This window comes from Phacochoerus africanus, chromosome 16, assembly GCF_016906955.1.
Source record: "Phacochoerus africanus isolate WHEZ1 chromosome 16, ROS_Pafr_v1, whole genome shotgun sequence".
In the NCBI taxonomy this organism is placed as follows: domain Eukaryota; kingdom Metazoa; phylum Chordata; class Mammalia; order Artiodactyla; family Suidae; genus Phacochoerus; species Phacochoerus africanus.
In genome coordinates this window covers 52,626,041-52,649,050 of record NC_062559.1, presented here as the reverse complement: position 1 = coordinate 52,649,050, position 23,010 = coordinate 52,626,041, and the positions used below count along the sequence as shown (strand labels likewise).

The 23,010-nt window shown below is 50.0% G+C and overlaps 1 protein-coding gene across 1 annotated transcript in view; it reads right to left on the bottom strand.

Annotated features, from left to right (window-relative positions):
- The window catches only part of GLI3 (GLI family zinc finger 3), a 302,221-nt gene that overhangs the window by 4,071 nt on the left and 275,140 nt on the right, over positions 1-23,010 (bottom strand). The window contains 4 exon segments of the mRNA XM_047763791.1: positions 564-891; positions 5,817-6,107; positions 11,189-11,353; positions 12,373-12,522. Coding sequence (XP_047619747.1) covers positions 564-891; positions 5,817-6,107; positions 11,189-11,353; positions 12,373-12,522 — 934 coding nt within the window.

Below are 23,010 nucleotides of genomic sequence, written 5' to 3'. Positions count from 1 at the left end.
CACGGGCCGAAGGCGTTCTAGGGGTCTCATATCCACTCAGGGCTTCTGCGACATCCTATGAAGGCCTCATGCACCTGAGTTGGTGGGGGGTGGGGCTCACCTTTGGGATATGCTCTGTGAGCTTAAACTCAAAAACAACAACTAATGGGGCGCTGACAGTGGCAAAGGTTGCTCTCTTTGAATGCAGCCAACATCAGGTGAAGTGGCTGTGTACCTCCTGGTTGCAGACCGTGGAAACTGGAGACAGGTGCTAATCCGAGGTGCCTCTGGGGCTGAGACTGCCTTACTCTGGGCTAAGAGGTATAATTTCCACATCAGCATCTGTCATACTTTTGGTTCCAGCACAACTCCTCTATGCCTGCTTTTAAAATACACACCCGCCACAAAGGCAATGCTGATAGGTATGGTCCCGGCATCGTTCGGGACGGATGGGGAAGGGAGCAAATATAAAACCATGGGCCCAGTGAGGCTCCCGCGCTCTGGCTGCCCCTGAGACAACAGAACGCCCTCCCCACCCCCCCCACCCCGCCCCCGTGCGGACACGGAGACGGGCTGTGACTCACTGTGTCCTGTGAGAGGAGAGACCACAGGGGCTTTGGGGGGTGGAATGGGGTTCAGTCGTGGAAGCAGTCCGTTCACTTGTTTGAGCCTTTCCAGTTTGACATGCTCCATCCATTTGGTCCCTGCCGGGTTCCTCCGGGCTTGCAAAGCCAGGGCTGTGGTTGCCGTGGAAATGGTCGAGTCCATGATGGGGGTTTCATCGATGGCGCTGAGGTCGCCCACAGCACCTCCATCGGTCAGAGGAAGCTCGAGGCCACTGTTGGAATAGTTGCTGATGGGGGACTGTTGGCTGCTGCATGAAGACTGACCACCAGGGCTTGGCTGAGATGTCTGCGGGGCCAAGAGAAAGAAGTGTCACCCGAAAGACAAAGGCAAGGGAGCCCGTGATGAGAGATCCTGCGGACTCTCAGTGGGGGGATGAGCGGAAGAACTGCCTTCTGGTGAATGGAGGTGGCTGCCCTCAACCTCTTGACAGATGGATGGGCCGGCAGGCGGATGTGCAGTGAGGGGCTATGGACAGCAGGGGGCGCCAGATGCGGCCTGTCGGCCCGGGTACCCTGCCCCAGATGCCAACTCTGCCAACACGCGTCCTCAGTTCCACCCCACCCCTGTGACTTTATTCTGTGGGCAGATTCCTGAGCCGCTGTAAACCTCAGTTTCCTCATTCCAAAAAACGGGGACAATGTATTTATCCTCGGGATGGTCCTGGGAATTAGCTGTGAAGCCCTGAAAGCATGCACAGCTCAAAAGACCTGGATGAGGAGTTCCCGTCGTGGCTCAGCAGTGACAAACCCAATGAGGATCCACGAGGACGCGGATTCAATCCCTGGCCTCACTCAGGGGGTTAAGGATCCGGCACTGCCGTGAGCTGTGGTGTGGGTCGCAGACGAGGCTTGGATCGGATCTTGCGTTGCTGTGGCTGTGGCGCAGGCCGGCAGCTATAGCTCTGATTCGATCCGTGGCCGGGGAACTTCCGTATGCCTCGGATGCGGCCCTATGAAGCAAAAAAAAAAAAAACATAACAAATTTTAAAAAAGACCCAGATAATAGTAATTCAACAGCTCCGAGAGCATTAGCAGTTAATTACTACAACTGCTTTCGTCCTCAGAATATATGCTCCAGAAGCACCTGTCACCTTCCTTCCAACCGGCCCCTTGACCGGCTCAGGGCTGGTTCCCTGAGCCCTTGGAAGCTCTCTCCTTTCCTCTTGCTTTGCCGAATTCCGAGCAGGGCGTAGGTAAAGGCAGTTGCAAGGGGAAACGTCAGTCACTAATCCTGCTCCAGCCAGAGGGCTGTCTGGGGGCTCACGACCATCGTCCTGGCCCCCGGGCCTGCACCTGGCATTTCACTGAGAGGTCAGGCCATGCTCTCCTAGCCCAACCAAGTGGGCTGGGTAAGACGACGCTGCAGCTCTATGGGGCTTAATCTAGTCCACTGGTTCTCAGTCAGGGAAAGGACCGCCCCCCACTCACCCACCAAGGGCCCCTCGCAACAGGGACCGGAAGGCCCACTGTCCCCGTGTCTGGGACCACAGTACAAAATGGCCTGCATGAAGCAGTCCATACAAGCTGGAAGTGGCCCACCTAAAATCCCTCTGGTGGATAAACAGTCTCATCCTTTTTGCAGAGATAAGAAAACTGATGTTCAGAGCTCAGGGACTGCCCAAAAGTCACAGAGCAAACGGCGTGATGTCCAGACCCTCGGCTGGGCCTCACTTCCGTTTCCGGTGCTACCTAAAAACCAGAGTCTGGCAGCAGCTCAAGAGGAGGGAGAGAAAACCACACACACCCCATCGCAGCCGACTGTGGTCGCAGGTGGAACCCCATGCTGCCGGGAAGGGGTCTAGACACACATCTTTGCCATGGAACCCGTCACACTTTTTCTGTGACCACAGTACACACACCCGAGCAGGTGAACACTTTCTAAGCGAGCATCACGTGCTACACTACGTGTGTCCTGGGCAACCAAGCAGAGAAAAAGAAGATACACAAATGTGGTCATGAATGAACGAAGCCTTGCTGTAAGTTTTTGCTTCTGCAAGAGGCCTGGCAGGTCAGAATCACCTTAGATCACCCTGAGCTTTGGGTGTCTTTTGCTCTTGGATTGTCAAATCACGGTGTGTGTATAGGTGAATCCGTGTGTACGCACACACGCACGTGCACTCACACTTCCACAGGGCCTGAAAGAAGACACGTGAGCACCTGCACTTAGGAAATGCTTCAAGGCGAGCAGAGATTTCAATATAGATTAAACTCGCCAACCAGAGCATCCGGATCTTGCTCTAAGAAGATGGCGCATGTCTGGTCCAAGACTAAATTTACGCTCGTCAAGATGATAATTAAGTAGCCTTCGAGAACATCTGCTTGGTCGGCCCTGGTGTGATTTATTATGAAAACCTAGACAGATAGAACAAGGCACTTCCACATCTACCCCCCCACTTCCACATGCTGCATGTTCAAAGCACAGGGCTTCGATGTTTGAAACATGTCTGAGCAATGTTCACTACCAAAGATCTCACAAAGGACAAAGATGAAAGAAACATGAAACAAAGAAAAGATAAATGTTATAATGGAGCAAAACCAAGAGAACGGAGAAGCCAAAATTCCCTCACCTTATTACCCACTGTCCTTAGGAAGTGAGAACAAGGCATTGAGGAGCATTTACACAGAAGAGATGTTGGAGTAATAAGAAAAAAGAAGAAAGAATTTAATTTACAGCACGACGATCAAATCAAAGACACGTTTTTAAGGAAAGGCTATTCGAAATGTAAGTTTCACGTGCATTCGTAACATGTCTATGAAAATATTTGCTTATAGGTACACAAGCAGGTCCGTCTACCTAAAACAGTCTCCCGTGGAAACTGGATTCACAGGTTAACCTCGCTGAGCCTCAGTTTCTGCACCTGTAAACTATGGGGCCCAGTTGCAATCTCTGCCATCTCGTTCCAGCCCTTTGTTTCTGTGATGTAATTATTTTACAAAATATTTCACCACTTGGAGCACCTCAGGTGTCACTGGGCAAAATCACTGTGAATTTTTATTTCTACCAATTTTCCTTTCAAAGAATGGGTGTTTGGAGAAGAAATAAATTTCCTTGAGCTAGGGATGTTGTACGTTAAAGGTACAGGAGCCTCCGGGTTCTTCGGATGTCCTAAAATCATAAATCATTGTCTTTCAATGACATAATCTAGGAAACCACAAATTCGCTTTCCTTGTTTCATTCAACACTGCAGGATAAACGGATGCAACCTGTGCATAATTATTATACAGGTGGACTTTATTTTAGGAAATTGATAATGCTCCTCCTAAAAAAGTGTATAAAGGAGTTCCCATCGTGGCGCAGCGGAAATGAATCCGACTAGGAACCGTGAGGTTGAGGGTTCGATCCCTGGCCTCGCTCAGTGGGTTAAGGATCTTGTGTTGCTGTGGGTGTGTTGTAGGCCAGCAGCTGTAGCTCCAATTCTATTGCTAGCCTGGGAACCTCCATATGGCTCGGATACGGCCCTAAAAAGCAAAAAAAAAAAAAAAGAGAGAGAGAGAATCCGAGTCAGTGGCTCAGGTCACTGCTGTGGCTCAGATCTAATCCCTGGCCTGGAACGTCCATATGCCATGGGTGTGGCCATTAAAAAAAAACTATAGAATGTAGTTTATGATTTGATCGATTTAAAAGTACAGTGATCAGTTATAACATATACATAAACCTTTTACCGAGATGCTTTTACAAAGCAAAGTACCGTTACCCTTTGGGAAATAATGATACATCTGGACAGCTCATTTGCATGATTTTAGGCTAGAGCTAAGGTCAAGTTCTAAGACCCTTAAGAGTTTAAAGACAAACACAGCAAGTCATCAAAAGTCAGTTAAGTTATGAAGTTCCAGTCCGTAGATCCTGAAATAGCAGGTGCATGCGTTTCTGTCCACATGCACTGCTGCCGAGTGATGCCACGGAGGACTCCACAGGCTGTCCACTCCATTCCCGGACTTCTCTCATGTTCAGCCACTACGTCCTCCCACGGGGGAGACACCTGCCTGCCGGATCATTTCCATGCGCCTGGAAGTCGAGTCAAAGCACACGACCTCCACCAGGACTCTTCTTCCACCCCAGAGTTAACAGACCGGAGCCCCAAAGCCAGCTGATGCCGCTGCACATGTGCCAGATACAAATGCGTCATCCCTCCTCCGACTGCGGCTCTGCATTCTTCCTGTCGTCTCCGGGAACATTTTAGATGCTTTAGTACAGCACATGCATAAAGCAAAGCCACCGAGTGACGTCTGTGAGAAGCCGCCACAAGAGCGTATCCACGTATCCTGTGTGTCATCGAACCATGAAAGTTTTGCTGACGACATCTTTCAAATCCCTCCCTTGCTTTTCTACTTCCTTGGTTCAGGCACCCGTGCAGATGTGGGCTCCGGTCTATCAACCAATCTCAGGAATGACACTGTCTGTTCTAAAAACTCAGAAAATCTAAAAAAATTCTCTTACATCCACCCCCACCTTTTTACTCCCGCTCACTCCCCGCCAGGGCCCCAGGGCTGAGGCGTGGCTGGGTCAGGTCCTGCCCCCAGCACTAGCTCCTCCCCTCTCTGAGCACTGAACTTGGCAGTCGTGGCCCCTCCACTGGGCATCACCTCCTCCAGTCCACCTGCCGTTAGTACCCCCTTAATCACTCTAACCCAGACTTGTGTTACGGCCCCATCACGCAGCATAGACATGTACTTGCTTCTCGGTCCGACTATCCCACTGGTCGGTAAACCCTTAAAGAAGAGGGACCATGGCTGATTTATTTTGGGGCGCCAGGACAAAGAAGTCAGAAAATATATTTACAGAAGGACTGAATGAGGGCGTCTCTATTTTTAAAGTTTTATTTTATTGTTTTGGCCACGCCCTCGGTATGGGGAAGTTCCTAGGGCCAGGGATGGAACCCCAGCCACAGCAATGACCATGCTGACTCCTTAACCGCTAGGCTGCCAGGGAACTCCAACGATTCTCGACATTAGAGGCCCGCTGAAAATGTGGACAGTGGGGTCTGTCTACCTGCCACCAGGTGGGTATGCTTCCAGGTCGATTTCAAAAGCCAGTTAGGAAACCTTGGGGCTCTTTTCTGGGCTGAGCTATTCTGTTCAGCTCAACCTCGGTGAGCAATCGAGGTGAGTGAGGACAGGGGCAGCGTCGTCCCCCACCCCCAGCGCCCTACCTGGCCCCTCGAAAGACCTGGGGCGACTCTGCGCAAACCAGAAGGAAAGCGAATGACATACCATGGGCTTCTCCGCCTTGACGGCTTTCACTTGGAGGCATTCTTCCCGCTTTGAGGTAGTGCTGCTGAGGTCCTTCTGCTCCCCGAGGGCCCCCTGCGTCGGCCGGCCCGGTGACCTGGCCTGCGAGTGGCCGCCGGAGTCTCGCGGGGGTGGGGGCCGGGGGTGCACGTCCCCGCGCTGCTTCTTGGTGACATGCGCCTCCGGGCCGTGCACCGTCTTCACGTGTTTGCGGAGGGAGCTGGGGTCCGTGTAGCGCTTGGTGCAGCCGGGGATCTTACACACGTACGGTTTCTGCCAAAGCCCCGAGAAGGAAAGAAGGAAAGAAAGGGACAGCGTGTGAGCGCGACTCCTCCCAGCTCCAGCCTTTTGGGCTGACCCACTGTGCTGTTTTCGCTCTTTCAAAGCGGGATGCAAAGCTTTGAGACGCTTGAAGCCAAAATAGGGCAAAGGTTTCATAAAGGCCATGGCCTGGAGCCTGGACACATGACCACTGCAGCGTGGCCTCGGGGAGCGCTAGGAGCGTGTTTGTGTTCTTGGGAAAGGGCTCGTCCTGGGCGTGGGGGAAGGATCTGGCATCACGTGGTGCCTAAAGCCTGGGATGATGGGGGGTGATGGTGGTAACAGGTGGCTTAAGAGACATTCGTCCTTTAGGGGGAAGAATGCGGTCCACCTCTGGGGAGCTTGTGTGAGGAAATTCCATCTGTATGTCCTGGTTCTCGGACTTACTATCACTACCTCCTTTGAAAAGGTGCTGTGACCATGTGAGAAAGGAGAATGTACACGGGTACGTGTCCCTGGGTCCCCTTGCTGTGCAGGAGAAAATCCACAGCTCACTGTAAGCCAGCTATAATGGAAAAAATCAAAATCACATATATATAGAATAAAAAGAAAATGTGCTCATTACACAGAGCGGCAGGATACAAAACAAGGCCTGCCGTCTCTCCCAGGCCCTAAAATAGTCCCTTTGGGTTGCATCACCGCATGGCATGTTCAGGGCTCCGAATATTCAGAACCCATTTTTTTTTTTTTTAATGGCTGCACCTGCAGCACATGGACGTTCCCAGGCCAGGGACTGAATATGAGCCATAGCTGAGACCTAGGCCTCAGCTGCAGCAACACCAGATCCTTTAACCCACTGTGCCCGGCCAGGGCTTGAACCTGCATCTCAGCAATGACCCAAGCTGCTGCAGTCGGATTCTCAACCCAGTGCACCACAGCAGGAACTCCCCAGAACTCTTCTGACCTTCCGAGGTGTAAGCCCTGCCAGGGGGTCCACAAATGCTTCGTCATGAACCGATGCGGACAGACGGATGTGGTCCCGGAGACAGGGATTCCGGGGTGAGCTTCTGCTCCTGAGTACTAAGGTCTATAAACGATTTCATGCTAATTTCATTCTCCATGTGGGCCAGTGATCGAGTCTGCAGACAACGGTCATAAAAATTATACAGAGCCTTCCAGCTCCATGTTTCTGTGACCACGTCGCAGAACGGCTGGCACTGGAGTCACGGCCACCACCAGAGTCACAACTGTGATTCCGTTTACTTTGCTGGAAATAGAATATATTCATGGATGCTTGTATGAGTCTCTATTTATTTCTCCGTATACCAGGAGGTGAGCTATTAGGTAAGCCATAATCATAAAAAACCTGATTAATATAATGCATCCATTATATTAAAAAAGATTCCCTGTCTTGCAGAATGATGCATTTTCTCTAAAAGCCCAAGGACTGAGTGCTACCTAAAATGATGAAATGTCCTAATGTGTGAAGATTCTGAAAATTACCTGAGAGACCTCACCTCCAAATCTGAGATTCTTTGGGGTAAAATTGATCCCCATTAACTGCGGATTACTTCTATTCAGGAGGTTGTGTGATTTGCAGCAGCTCTATCTATCTATCTATCTGTCTATAATGAAATGAGCACATCAAGTTCTATGCATTAGGGACAGAGGACTGGCTCTGACGATGAGAGCTATTATGGTATAGTGTCTGCCCCTGGCCCCGTGCTTGCTCCGTGCGCCGCTGTGACAGGCAGACAGGATGAGGGGCAGGGAGAAGGATTGCAAAGCCAGGCCAGCATTACGTGTTTGGAGAGCTGCTCTTTCCATCAATATATGCCTGTGTCTGTCATGGGTTAGCCTGGAAGTGAGGACACAGCCAGAGGGGGCATGACTCTGCCGACATTCACCAGCTCCTGCCTTCCCAGGACCAACGGCACACGCGAGTACGTGTGTGTTCCTGTGCCCTTGCCTGTGGACCTGCGCAAACCCATCCACAAAATCCCCCAGTTCCCACAGGGTCAGGAAACTTAGGTTTCACAACAAACTACATTAACTCAGTTACACAGGGTGTGTCCCCAGTTTGGCTGCCATCAGTGAATGAAATGCAATCTACGTGCAGGCAAAGATAAATGCCGTTTGGATCCTGAGCCCTGTTTCCTGTGCCAGAGATTCAGCCTGTGGCACAGTCCTTGCCTTTCTGACCCCCTGAACGGAAAGACTGAGAACAAGTGATACTTTTTCTACTTGACTTGGCAGAATGTCTCCAAAGACATTTCCCAAGAAACGGTGACAAGACTCTGCAGGCAAAGTTTTATAGGATTAAATCCTAAGGAATAGAAAACGTGGTGGGAAAAATAAGACAACATGATTTATCTAGAGAATGCTCCCGAAGGATGTGGACAAAGAGGCATCGTGTTTTCACGAGGATGAGTGTGGGAGCCATTGGTTATCAAGACTCTGTCTGGATAAAAAGCCAGCTCCTGCGGTCACGGAAGAAGCTAAATCAGATCACAGACACACAGAGCTTTACCACGACGGGATGTCGGGCACATCCCGACGACTCAATGGCCAGAGCCTGGGTGAGGAAGCGGCATCGTCGCTGGAGATACAGTGCCTGAAAGATGCTCGAGGATAAAACTGAGGACAAGAAGATGTGGGGGGAAAAACAAGAAGCACCCAGAGCAAAGGTCCAGCGGCAGGACCCCTGTGGGCATTCTGGCATGGCAGTTCAGGCACAGGCCACTGCAGGGGTCCATTTATGGTCACCCGAGAGAAGGAGTCTAAATTTGTCCTAGAGAAAGAGGGAGCCCCTGGAACTTGCCGGAGAGGGAGGTACAACCAAATCGGAACTCAAGGAAGCTGGCTTCGTCTGGTATCTCAGGAGGAACAGGAGCTGTGTGGTCTGGGGTAGGGAGACCTCTCGGAGGCCACAGTGAGGGGTGCAGTGGCCCCAGCTGGGCGGGACAGCTATGGGGGTGGGGAAGGAGGGTTAGATGAGCCTCCTCGAATGGGAACTGCTCCCCTCCTGTCCGGGTCCAGCCTACATGCCTCCTGTAGAACAGCCGGGTTCTCCGCAGATAAACAGCTATCACTGTTCACTGAATGAATGATGATGAAAATAAATGAAAGAGGATATGTGGATTTATCTAGAATTGTCTGATGACACAAATCCAGATGTCCTGGGCACACGTGACTTGGGTGTATCTGAAACTGTGCAACAGTCACAGGCAAGGCCAAGGTCTGGCTCTCTATGGAAAAGAGAAAAATGATGTACGTGTTTGTGAAACACTTTTATATACGTGTTTATGGTCAATGTTAATAATTTATTTTAGGTAAACTGCTCAACCTTGGTGAAAGGTCTTGTTGACCAAGATATGTTTTAATCTCATGATGGTTATTAAACTCTCACACAGCACTGCACTTTCTTAACCTCATGTCTCTGCGACTCGGCCTGTTTTATTTTTATAAATTCGAAAAAAGGTTTTGCTATTAGGGTTGATTTACAATCTTCTTTCCCTGTCTGCTGTATGGATCTGCCTATCTCAGACTCTCTAAAACTTTGTATAAAAGAAGTATGGCAGATTACACGGCAACGACTGCACACCATGAAAGCATTTTTGACCTAAAAAAATGGGGATGTAGGCTCTCCTTTAAAATATCTGCTAACAATTGGCCAAAGGAGGCGATTCCGGTTTTCTGATGCCATTGCGTGCAGGAGGGTATGTGTGAGCGAGCTTCTGAGAGTGTGGTTCATCCCTTAGAGAGGCTTCTGTTTCGTCCGTTTGGCTGAAAGGACCACCTTCACCAGCTTCAAACCCAAGGCTGATGAGCTGAACGGTGCACTGGAACCACCGTCCGTCCCCACCTCTCCATCAGGAAGGCCACAAGTGGGCCTGACTGGCACCCGTGAGTCCGACGGCAGCCACGCATGCCACGTCAAAATGCTCCTTCTCTCACAAATACGTTCAAGTGAACTGACCACACAGTTTGTAGGGCCAGAACTCCATCTCCTGTGGCCAAACTCTGATTAGCTATCCTACGTCTACCAAAACGTAGGGAGCCCTCTTATTAATCTCCAGAGTCATTCAAGAGGAGGCTTCACAGAGGAGCTGGAGCTCCATCTTCAAGGGGAAGGCGGAAGTCTGCAGGCAGACGTGCATTAAAATGCAAGCAAAATGGGAGTTCCCATCAGGGTGCTGTGGAAATGAATCCGGCTAGGAACCATGAGGTCTCGGGTTCCATGCCTGGCCTTGCTCAGCGGATTAGGGATCCGGTGTTGCTGCAAGCGGTGGTGCAGGCTGCAGATGCAGCTTGGATCTGGCATTGCTGTGTCTGTGGCGTAGGCCAGCAGCTATAGTTCCCATTGGACCCCTAGCCTGGGAATCTCCATATGCCGTGGGTGTGGCCCTAAAAAGCAAAAAAACCCAAAATGAATTAGAAATCATTTTCATTCATTCATAAGCTTCCCTGAAATTCTGGGGGGATGAACACCTAAAAATAGCAACACCCCCAACAGGAAACGTGTAGGAGCATGAAGCTTTACTCAAAATGCTATCTTCAATAACGGACTAGCAACCATTCTGGGTGACTGAGATATAGCTTCCAAGATCCTTTGGAATTTAGAATGTCTGGAAATCCTATTTAGCCAGGGCCAGTTGCTCTGCTAAAGTCTTTTTTTTTTTTGGATATAATGCACTGGAAGAAACCGAGGAACAAAAGTCCACCTGGAGAAAGCAAATACAAGTGGCCTTCTTAGCAGTAAGCTGTCAGCTGTCAACACCTCCCTTCTGAATCCATCCTGGGCGCTTCCAGGGTCGCCCTTTGAATGCATTCCTATTCCTACCACTAGGTGGCAGTTCTGAGCAGCCAGAAACCTCTTCCCCTTCACCTGCAGTTCCGTCTACACCCAGCCCGGGTTTCGGCCCTACCTCTGAGCCTTTGCCCGCAGCGTTTGCACCCACTCGTGCTGGGAGCGGCCGGGAGGAAGTATAGTGGATTGGGCATGCCTCTCCGCTCACTTTCCCCTAGAGGATTTTTTGCTTCCACCCGCGAGCTCTGGGCGCCACGCGCGTCTCCTGGAGGAGGAGCCTTACCTCGTTGGAGTGTGTCCTGTTTTGGTGCTTGGCGCGATCAGAGGCGTTCGAGAAAGCCTTGTTGCAGCCCTCGTGTTCACAGACGTACGGTTTCTCTCCGGTGTGAGATCTCAAGTGTGTTTTCAAGTTTTCTAGTCTCGAGTAGGCCTTTGTGCAACCTTCAAACTGAAGACAGCAGGTACATCTGGATCACCCTACAGTGACGGCTCAAGCCTCACACTCGATCCGAGCGGATGAAAGACGGACGATTCGAGGGGCAGCAGCTTTTCAAAACCGAGGAACAAAAGTCCACTAAACTCTGCCTTTATGGGGATTCAGAAGGGGCTCCGGGCAGTTCAAGAGAAAGCGGCTTCAGGGCTAGGAAAAATCCTGGAGCTTTTTTTTTTTTGTAATAGGCCACTCAGTGTGGACAATGGGTTTCCTTATCTGCTCAGGGATCTCCTTGAATTCCCACTGATTTCAGATTCAGCACAAAGTTCATTAATATGGCTTTGTGTCCATACAAAGGCATGGAATTTGATCCTGTTTGTAAAGGGCCCTTTAAGATGGAAAGTACCAGGGCACCTTAGTGAAAGAAGGCTTAGCCTCCCAGGAATCCAGGCCTGTTCCTAGGTCTGCAATTGGGCCACAGGGACAGACTAGGAGGGTGAGGAAAACTCTTAAAGTTACAGAGGTGGTGTTTTTTAAAAGTCGACTTAAGTTTTTCAAGTCGAAACTGGCCCCTTCCTGTACCCTCTGAGGCCCTGGCGTGATAGGCGTTGGCAGGAGGGGGGAATGGGGAGGGGGTGTGGTGTTTGTCATTCCCAGTGCAGGATGGCAGGTCCCAGCTGCCGCCTGCCCCCCGACGTGCTGCAGAACTAGGCTGTCCGACTCCATGGCAGCTCACCACGTGGGGCTCTTTAAATTTTGTAATTCAATTAAACTTTAAAAATCAGTTCCCCCAGTCCCCTCTCAAGAGCACCTGTAGCTCACGGCCACCACGTTGGACACGCAGGTCAAGGTCATTTCCTTCCAGCAAAGTTCTACTGTCAGCGTTCTTTCTCCATTTCTCACCTCCCACACCCCATTTTGGAAACCCTTCTTAAAATGAGGAAGGACCCGCAGGCACAAGGTCCCCCGAGGGGGACTGGCCCCTTCCCAGCCCTCCGCACCCTCCATGCCCCCCCACCCCCGTGCCCACTCACAGTGCATTTGTGAGGCTTCTCGCCCGTGTGCCTTCGCATATGTACCACAAGCATGTACTGGGCTTTGAAGGGCTTCTGCTCCCTCGAGCAATCCAGCCACCGGCACACAAACTCCTTCTTCTCTCCATGGATATGGTCGTTATTTATATGCTGAAGTTTGGAAAAAGAAAGAAATCAAATGGAAATGTAGGACTCCCTTCCGCAGACAAGGGAAGGGGATGCCCCAAATACCCCAGCCTTAAGTCCCCAAGACCCCAGCCAGCCTTCAGGCTATTCAGAGGTTCCTGGGCTCATTAGCATGTTTCTTTAGTAAATTTGCTCTTACTGACCATGGAGGGTGCGAACTAGCAGGACTGACATGGTTTGCAGGAAGTCTGGGGTCCCAGGAAAAGTCCTGCAGGGGCACTGGAAGCCGAGCTGGGAGATGGGGTGAGCCATCCAGGTCCTCTTGGGGCCTCTGCTTCTTTCATCTGCCAAGTTGGGGTCCAGGGGAACTGACCCCAGAGGTGGCCTCTAGCTATCACACCGTCTGGCCTTGGGGAGCACCTTGGGTTAGTGCCTTGGCTCAGACTGCAGACAGGGCATGCGCGCGTGGGCGCGCGCGCGCGCACACACACACACACACACACACACACACACACACACACACACACACACACCTGCAACGAAGAGCAAGAAAAACCAAAGCACTTTTTCAGATGGCACTTTCGTTCCAATTGGTGAGATCACTCCTTGGACGGGAAATGAACTTGAGACTGAACGTGAGGGCCAGACAGATGATGGTCAGCCAAAGACTTAGCCTCTGGACTTGCTGTCCTCATGTGCAAAATAAAGGAATGGACTACCTTGTTGCTAAAGTTCTTTTCACCTCTAGATTTCTGTTAATTTTGTTTTTATGTATTTTTATTTAAAGAAATGTTTTTGGCTGCACCCAAGGCATGGTCCGACCCACGCTGCTGTAGGGACAACGCCGGGTCCTTAAGCCACTGTGCCACAGGGGAACTTCCTGCTAATCTGGTTTTTAAAATGAAGAAGAATTTCCCTGAATTCCAATCCAAGGTTTTGCAATCATATTTTATAAAGTTCCATGGATTCATCCATCACGTGTCCTGTGACTGGGAGACACGAGAAACCCACAGCAGTGCTGGAAAAAGAGGGGGTTCTTAACCCGGGTCAAATTCAAGTCAACCCCAGTCAGACGGGCATATGATCTTAATGTCCAGTCATGGGTGACGGAGGAAATTTGTGCCCTAGGTTGATCCCATTGGTTTTACGCTCTGGTCGCCTCACACATGATTTGCCTTATTTCAAGACTTTTGTGAGACCTTCCCAAACATATAAACACATCACCAAAAGCGTGTGCAATCGGAGTTCCCGTTGCAGCACAGTGGACATGAATCCGAGGATGCGGATCCCTGGCCTCGCTCAGCGGGTGAAGGATCCGGCGTTGCCGTGAGCTGTGGAGCAAGTCACCGACGAGGCTCAGCCGTGACTGTGAATGTGGTGTAAGCCTGGCTCCGATGTGACCCCCAGCCTAGAAACTTCCCTATGCCTCAGATGTGGCTCTAAAAAGCAAAAAACAAACAAACAAACAAACAAACAAACCAAAAACTAAAACAAAAAACCTGGGCAATGACAGAAAGCTCCCCCGGGTTCCACGGGCTGCGAAGCAGTGACACGAGGTTTAATTACTTTCTGCTTCAGCTGTGGTCCCTAAGTGAGTGGCCTCTGGGGACCTGAGATAAAATTCCACCCTCACAGTCGGCCTTTCCCAGCCACTCCACTAGGCGGCCGGCTACTGCAGGGAAACCAACCAACCAACAAAAGCAACAACAGTCTGTGGTGCATTTCTGGAGTTGCAAATTGGATGAGGGCAGAAAAAAAGCAATTATTGGGCCCTCTTCTCTCCCAGAGCAGCTCTCAGAAAGTTGGAGAAGGAAGTTCCGTTTCCATGGGGCGCAGTGGGTTAAAGATCCTGCAACGCCACAGCAGTAGCACAGGTTGCAGCTGAGACACAGGTTCCATCCCTGGCCCGGGAACAACTTCCACATGCCAGGGGTGTGACCGGGAAAAAAAAAAAAGGCCCAAGGAACAGGACTGAGCAGCAGGTGACACTGCCCAGGGACGGGGCAGACAACGAGGGGCCTTTTCAGAAGCTCTGAACACGACGACGAAACCGCAGGGAATCCCTCAGGTTCACAAAGGCGTCAAAACCTGTAGCAGACAGATGGGCTTTTCCAACGAGAAGCCACCTGTCTCAAGTATGAGTGTTTCTTGAAAGTGATGCGGGGGAGCTCCCGGGTGGCCCAGTGGTTATGATTCGGCCTTTTCACTGCTGCTGAGTGGGGTTCGACCCCTGGACTGGGAACGGAGATCCAACACCAAGCCTCTGCAGGCCATGGCCGAAAAAATGAGAGAGAGAAATAAATATGACATAAAAAAATGATGCTGTGGTGCCTAAGCGGATGAAGCCATGAGCGGCACAGATGTGTTGACCAAGGGACAACATACAGTCTTTAAATCTATGCTCCGAGACCATGTCTGCAGCTCATCCGCATCACCCAGGATTGTCCCAGAGGCGTGCTGAAGCCCCGTCTTTCAGCCGACATGGTTCAGAAGGGTTCTACAAGTTCCAGGGAAAAAAGCAATGACCCCGCAATTCCACTCCATGAAAATTGCTCTTGGTTTGGTTTTTCCCCCCAAGTGGTTAGACGTAAAGCTCCTTGGATGAACAGACGTGATGAGGAATGAAGAAAGGATGGGGAGGGGTGGGCAGGAAGGAGGCAGGCAAAGGGGAAACTGGAGAACGGCTTGAGAATTTGGATGAGCTTCCTCCTCGAGTCAGGACCCACATCTCTTGGTGTCACAGTCTCAGCACCTGACAGGGGGCGCCAGCAGTTGGCAAGTCTTCCATAAGTGCTGTTGGATGGACTGGCTCACATGACAAGCTGGACCAAGGAAATTATACCTGATGCTTCTGCCTATCCCGCTTCGACTGCAGCTCACTGAGTATCAGAGTAAGAACTTAAGTAGGTGTTCTACTATTTTAAAATAATGTACTATCAGGAATTCCAGAGGATTTGAGAGTTCCCTTGCAGCGCAGCAGCGGCATTGTGACTGCAATGGCTCAGGATGCTGCTATGGTGCAGGTTTGATCCCTGGCCTGGGGACTTCTGCTAAAAAAAAAAAAGAAAAAAGACAAATTCAAAAGGATTTGCAAGATCTCCAAACAGGACCCTTGAGTTGCTGGCGGGAGTACAAGGAGTCCTCTGTGATTGCAACGTTTCATTCATGGCCCGGGAATCTACCGTCTGTCCCGAGGACTACGTGCCACAGCCGGCCCTATGCTGGGGCGTCAGACAGACCCTATTCCTGCCCTGAGGAGGTTACAGTCTCCTGGAGGGAAAGGGGTCATGGGTTTAATGACGAGACAGTTAACGTCATGAAGGGAAATGGGAGGGTTTTAGCAAAACAAGGAACAGGGGGCCCCAGATCCCTTGGGAGCACACAAATCGGGGTCAGCTTCTCCAATGACGTGGCAGTTCCCGTAGGGACTGAAGGATGGGCGGAGACGTGGCAGGTGTGCAGGTGAGGAGGGGGTGGGGAAAAACACACAGAAGCCCCCGGAGGAGGCCAGAGCTTGGTGTCTTAGGGGAACGGGCGAGGCACACGGGGGGTAGGAGGAAGTGGGCCAGGCAGAGGCAGGACGCTCCCGACACTGCCATGGCCGGGTGCCTTCTGAAGGCTTCAGGGCTCCAGAGGGTACCCTTGAGGCAGCCAAGCTTGGGTCCCCCTAAGATGCAGAGGGCTGGGCCAGTGTCCAGCAGGGGGACTGTGGTATAGACCTCAGGATGGAACTCCAGTACACCGGCCAGAAAGCCGGCACTGGGACGCCTGCCCTGAGTGAAGGGGCCTTCCTCGGGGAGGAGGAATGCCACGGGAAGGTAGCTGGGGGAGCGACGGCCCTGGCCCTTGCCGTCCCATGATGCTGGAGGAGGAGACTCTGGGCGGAGAGGCAAGAGGTCCCCCTTCTTTAGGTGGGGCTGGCAGAGGAAGGGCAAACAGCCCCCTTGAGCTGGGTGGGAGGCTGGCTGGTACAGGATGGGACAGCTCTGAGGGCATAGGAGGTTGGAGGTTCAAACGGATGGGGTTTCAGTATGATCAAAAGTGACCGAGTCGTTGTAGAAGCTGCCTACCAGGGTGCTGAGGGATCTGCCACTGAGCTGGGAGGGAAGAACTGAAAAATTAAAGGCTGACGAGGTGCTCCCGCTGTGGCATAACAGGATCGGCAGCGTCTTGGAGCTCTGGGACACGGGTTCAATCCCTGGCCAGGCACGGTGGGTTAAGGATCTGGTACTGCCGCAACTGCAGCTTAGTTTGAGGCTGCAGCTCAGATCTATCTGATCCCTGGCCTGGGAGCTCCATATGCCGTGGGGTGGCCAAATAAATAAATAAAGGCTGATGAGGGCAGTGACTGGAAAACACAAACCATTTCGTATTGATACTTGGCCAAGTTGCATCGGCCTTGGCCTCTAGGACAAAATCTGAAAATCCCAGTGGCCGGAGTCCAGTGCCAATCGGTAAGTAACCCCCCGCCCCCCCCATGGTCTCCACGTGGAGAGGCACAGAGGAAGCAGCCTCACCTTCAGCAAGGTTAGCCTCTCTGGAATGTTCCCTTCCTGCCCCGCAGAGCAGTCCTGTCTAATACGCTTTTGCAAGTTCCCGAAACTGCCCTTGGGTGCCAGCGTGGATGCAGACCACGAGTTACTGTTCTTGAGATGCGATGCTATGACCTGGGCTGGCCCGGACCGGGGCCCCCTTCTGTCAGTTGCTACAAAGGAGCACAGAACAACTTCTGCCTATCTGGGTAATTTGAACGCATTTTGAGCTTCAAACATTTCCCGAAGCTAGATTTCAGGTTGCTCTTAAAATTCTAAGAGATCATAGACTTTCCATGTCCACGCGTCCTATGCTTTAAACAGCTGCTTTCGGAGCTCTTGCGGTGGCACAACGAGATTTGCGGCATCTCTGCAGCAGCGATCCCCCCTCCCCCTCGCCTTCCCCTGGGGGGGGGCACAAAGGATCTGATGTTGCAGCAGCTGCAACGTAGGTTGCAACTGCAGCTCAGATTTGATCTCTGGCCTGGAAACTTCCAAATGCCGCAGGAACTGAATAAAAAAATGTGTGTGTGTGTGTGTGTGTGTGTGTGTGTGTGTGTGTGTGTATAGAGAGAGAGAGAGAGAGAGCCGATCTGGCCTCTGCAACAAGTACTCACAGAAGCTCACACTGGGTAGATCTCACATCGGGACAGGATGAGGGGTGCTGCTCTGGACGATGCCCCAGACCAAGTTCTAATGAGCTGTGTGCCTTTGGACAGGCTAGTTCACCTCTTTGGACCTTAATCTTCTCCTCTTTGAAATGAGGGCGCTGGGGGACAGCTGACATCCACGCCCCTTTTCTGTAAAAAGCCAGAGACTAAATAGCTCAGGCTTCGCTGGTTTGCGTTTGAGGTTCCTGGCCTCTGCCAGTGTTTCAGGAGAGCAGCTCAGCCAATGGGCAAAGGACCGGGTGCAGCTGTTTGTTTCTGTGCACGGGAAATTTCACGGGTCGTGGGCTAGCCTTTCATGTTTTTGTTTTTTGTTTCTAATTATTTGAAACTGCAAAATCCATCCGGAGCTCATGGACTCTACAGACACAAGCAGTGACCAGATCTGGCCTGTGGACATGAGTTTCCCCTCCCTGAGCTGGATGACTTTAAGGTTTCCTGCCCGGGCCAACCGAGGCCTGGACATTCTTCATCAGGCTGATTTTCAAGCCCGAGAAGTAAATTAGAAGGAGGTATCTTTCCCCGCCAGAGAAGAGAGAAGGCATAAGAGAGGGATTGAAAAAGTCAGCATCCTGGAGTTCCTGCTGTGGCTCAGCAGAAGCAAACTCCACTCGTATCCATAAGGATGTGGGTTCGATCCCTGGCCCCGCCCAGTGGGTTAAGGATGTGGCGTTGCCGTGACCTGTGGTATAGGTCACAGATGAGGCTTGGATTCCACGTTGCTGTGGCTGTGGTGTAGGCTGGCAGCTGTAGCTCTGATGTGACCCCCTAGCCTGGGAACCTCCATACGCCCTATGCCGCAGCTGCAGCCCTAAAAAGGAAAAAAATAAAAAATAAAAAAAGCCGGCATCCTGGGCTAACCTGGGGAGGGAGTGGGCCAGACAGATGTCCCCTCTATGTCATGTTCCTGGGACTGGGTAGAAAAAGCACCCCCTTTTCTGCTCACCAGAATCCTAGGGAGCTAAGAAGAGGAATATACAGTGAATTCTTAAGATTTAACAGACAGGTTTGATCCCATGGGAGGCTGGCCTGAAATTCAGTGGGCCTGTGTTTATTTGTGGTTTCATTGAAAATTTGACTTCCTGGCAATGAAAACGTTAATCAAATCTATAAATAATTTAATTGAAGGGAAAATAATGCATGATGAAATTCCAAACTAATCCAACACAAAGACGTGCAATTTGCCAGAGGCCCAAGCGCCAGAAAGAGATAGATGGTGTAAATTACGGCGTTGGATGCCAACTCTCGGCGGGGCCAATTCGGATTCTCCCCGGCTGAATAAACAGGACAAAGATGCCAGGACCGGACAACCCCAGAAAGGCCGAGTCCAACCCCTGATCCTCCCGCTGAACTGGGAATGCAAGCACTTGCCTCTGGGATGATGGCTGGTGAAACAAAGAAAACCTCTCCATAACCAATCAGCCACTTGAGTGTTGGCTGTTGTGATCCTATTTGTAGCAGTTTGAGCCAGGACCCAGGATGCCCGTCCTTGCACTCCCCATGGAGCTTTGGGGACAGGGAGAGAGGGCGGTGGGTGGAGTAACGACTCCACTTGGCCTGGCCGTCAGAAAAGTGGAAGGTGCTTCTTCCTTCTAAGCGCTTCTCTTGGGAAGCCCAGCCCTTGGTGTCAACCCCGGATGATGCAATGGTGCAGGAAGGAAAAGGAGGGAATATGAAGCTTTTCTCACCCCAGCGGCAAAAAGGAAGCCCACAGTGGACTTCACTGCCCTGATTAGGGTCCTTTTTGCTTCTTACTGCAAGTTTGAGCTGGCCGTTCCGCCTCCGTCTCCGCCTAACCCTTCAGATGAAACACACACGCGGTCCATCTATCCTGAGTGTGCGCGGCTCCCCCAATAAAGCTGCTATTCAAGCAGCTTGTGAATCTTGGAAGCCCACTTGTGCGTTCTTTCAGGCTCCCTCTCCTTTGGGCAGGTTCCCCCTCAACTGCCTGCAACCCGAAAAGGCACTCTTCTGTGGATGGGCCAGCAACCTCTTTTCCAAGAGACTCCCTCAGAGAGGCTACAGCATGGCTCAGGGGTGCGTGTGTGTGTGTGTGTGTGTGTGTGTGTGTGAGCTCTGTGTATCCCTGTTCACACTCGCCCAGGGTACTGTGTATCCGCAAACACCTTGCTCCCTGTTACGCCCCCCCCCCCAATCTCCACACGGCTCCCCTGAGCGTACATGTTACACGCGGGTCTTTTCTGCTGGTACCTCGCGTTTCTCAAATAACACAGAACTTTTCTACCAACTTAAACACCTCCTACCACGTAAGCTGCCAAGATTTTCCCAGCAAAAGGTACAGGTAAGAGCGAAGAGCCATGGTTTTAGAACAAACCGTGGTGCAGATAAACACGATCTCCTCCCCCATCCATGGACATGCACACACACACACACACACACACACACACGTATGCACATGCACACACACAATATTACCGTTTTAACAGAAAAGAAATAACTTGGAAAGTAGTGCATCTCATATACGAACATCCAAGCCAAAGATAAAAAAGTGAGATTCCAAGAGATGAGTCAGTAGAGTCTAGAGACACCTGCCGTATCCTCATTTCATTTCTGTTTTATGCCACTATTTGAATGCCATTGTTATATTTTAAAAAAGGAAAAACACGAAACCGAGACTTCTCTTCTCAGAATATCAAACTGGCCAGATTTAATTCTTTCTCAGGCTTTTTGCATGGCTACCAGATTCGCTCTTAAACGAGGCTGAGTTCCTGCAGACGTTGAACAGAATTGTTATTTGAAACATCTCAGGATTTGCTCAGGAAGTATGTGACGAAAGCCTCCTGTTCTGGCATGAAATGGAATAGCAACAAGTAAATGATTTTATGAAAGCTCAATTTCCAACTGGCTTCCTGACTTTATAGTATAAATCTGTGACTATCTCTTTACTTCGTCGTCCAGAGATGTTTCCGAAGAGGAGAAAGAGGGAAGAAGAATTTGGAATCAAGTAAAATTTACTTGGCGTTCAATCTGAGTGGAGGGAGAGACTGAAAGGCTTTGCCTAGAAGAAAACGCTGTACGACAATCCCTCCAAACTTTCCAACGAAAGCAGGCATGTAATCTCTGGTGTTGCCTGTTATTTGATATATGTGTCCTCGGGAGAAGTTTTGCACCTGTCATGAGATGGGTTCCATCGGGGAGACCTTGGGAGTGGAGTCCTTAAAGCTTCACCATGTGGAAGCGAAAAAAGCAGGAATCAAGAGACTCTCGAGGCTGAAAGAAGCCCTGTGTCTCAATATGCACTTTAATTTTAGATAAATAAAATAATTTAAATGGTTTTGGTGGCACCCATCAATCTTCCCGGCCGAGTATTTAAACAGCTGTAATGGCTTTGCCGGGGAGGGACCTCTATATAAAGACCTCACGAGATGACTGTTCCCGTTCTCACTGGCGAAGAAAACTATCCAAGTACCTTTCAGTTTTCTGATCCAACCATAGCATCACACGGCAAAGCATCAGAAGGACTTTGGGTACAAAACCTGCATTCTCTTCCTAAAAATAGAAGATTTTCCTATTTCTAACTTGTGAAAACTAAAAATTAGGGTGATACAATAATTAAAAACTGTTTCTTGGTTGAGAAGGAATAAATACATATGCTCTTTTGGATAACAAGGAGTCCCTCTGACAGCTACTAAAATCTGGTTTCTAGCTACCAATCTGTAATGAAATGATTTTATGTGTAAGAAAGGCAAAGTTCTTTAAGAAGGTAAGTTTCTGGACCAAGGGCTTCATAATTTTGCATTTAGAGAATAGAAATCAACTGAAAATACAGCCCTCCCTCCCACCCCCACTAAGGGAAGCTGGATACTGGGACTCCATCCATCAGTCACCATTAGAGGCAAGCACGAGCTTTGACAAGCATGAGCTAAGGAACAAAGTCAGTCACAAAAGGACAAATACTGTATGATTCCATTTATATGATGTGCCCAGAACAGGCAAAACTATACAGACTATAAGTGCGTGTTTGGCTATGGCTGAGGAGAGCTTGGAAGATGGCGCTTCTTTCTGGGATGATAAAAATGTTATAAAATTGACTGGAGTGGTGGTTACACAACTCTGTGAATATAACCAAACACACTGCATTGTCCTCCAGAAACAGTGAATAAAACGGCATGTGAATTACAGCCCAGTAAAGATGTTACCATCCCTCCAAAAGAAAAAAGAAAAAGAAAACCACAACTTGCATTCACACACACACACACACACACACACACTCACACACACACACTCATGTACTGTCCAAGACAGACTGAGTTAGAGCAGAACATACTTTTATGACACAATATTTCCTGGTGGATTTCATATTGGACCCAGAGTTAACAACCTGGGAATTTCACTTATATGACAACTTCTCTGAGTATCCTTTTCTCATCTTTCAAGTTGTAAAAATGAGCAGAAAGAGGGAGAAAATTACACTTTGTGCAGAGTAGTCAACACAACACAGCTAAAACATGGTACGCTCATGTGCGTTCATATATTTAGTGCTAAAGAGTGCGTGATGGAAAACTGCTCTTTTCCAGCGCATGTGGCTAAGAGCCATTAAACCTCACAGAAAGTTCAAGCCCGGGCAATTCAGAATCCCTACATTCTTATTTTTGTTGTTACCTTGAATTAGAAAGGAACCAGGTGTTAATGGCTAATGTGTGATATAATGTATCTAAGCTGACACCCCCTTCCCCATAAGAAACGTATGTGTTACTGGTTCAAACTCAAGTACACATAATAATATACTGGCTCAACGTTCGAATGACCTAAAACGTAAGGAGAGTTCGCTTTTTGAGAATTTTAAAAAAGAAGAATTTAAATATTATTGATGGATTTATTTTACTTATTTAAATAAAAAGAAAATATCCTCATTCTTTCTCTTTTTCTCCCCCCCCCGCTTTTGGCCACAGTATGCGGTGGCTTGATGTGGGATCTCAGTTCCCAGACCAGGGCTTGAACCTGGGCCACAGTGATGAAAGTGCTGAATCCCAACCCCTAAACCACCAGGGAACTCCCCCAAATGTCCTCATTCTTAAAAGTGGGTAAAGGGCCTCTGATTCCTTTTGAGAACTAAAGTGCTCTTTCTCTCACAGTTTCGCTCTCTGGATGCTAAGTTCTTTTACTAAAACATAAATGTAACTCTTTTAAGAGGGTTCTCTTAAAGTTTAATAAGGTGGCTATTGTTGAAGAACAGCTCAGAATTTCTCTTCTTGGGAGAACCAGTATTTAAATCGCATTGAGATTTTAAGTAGCGAATCTAGAGACGTGTCATCACACCCACCGAGCCTCTGAGTCTCTGTTGACGTCAT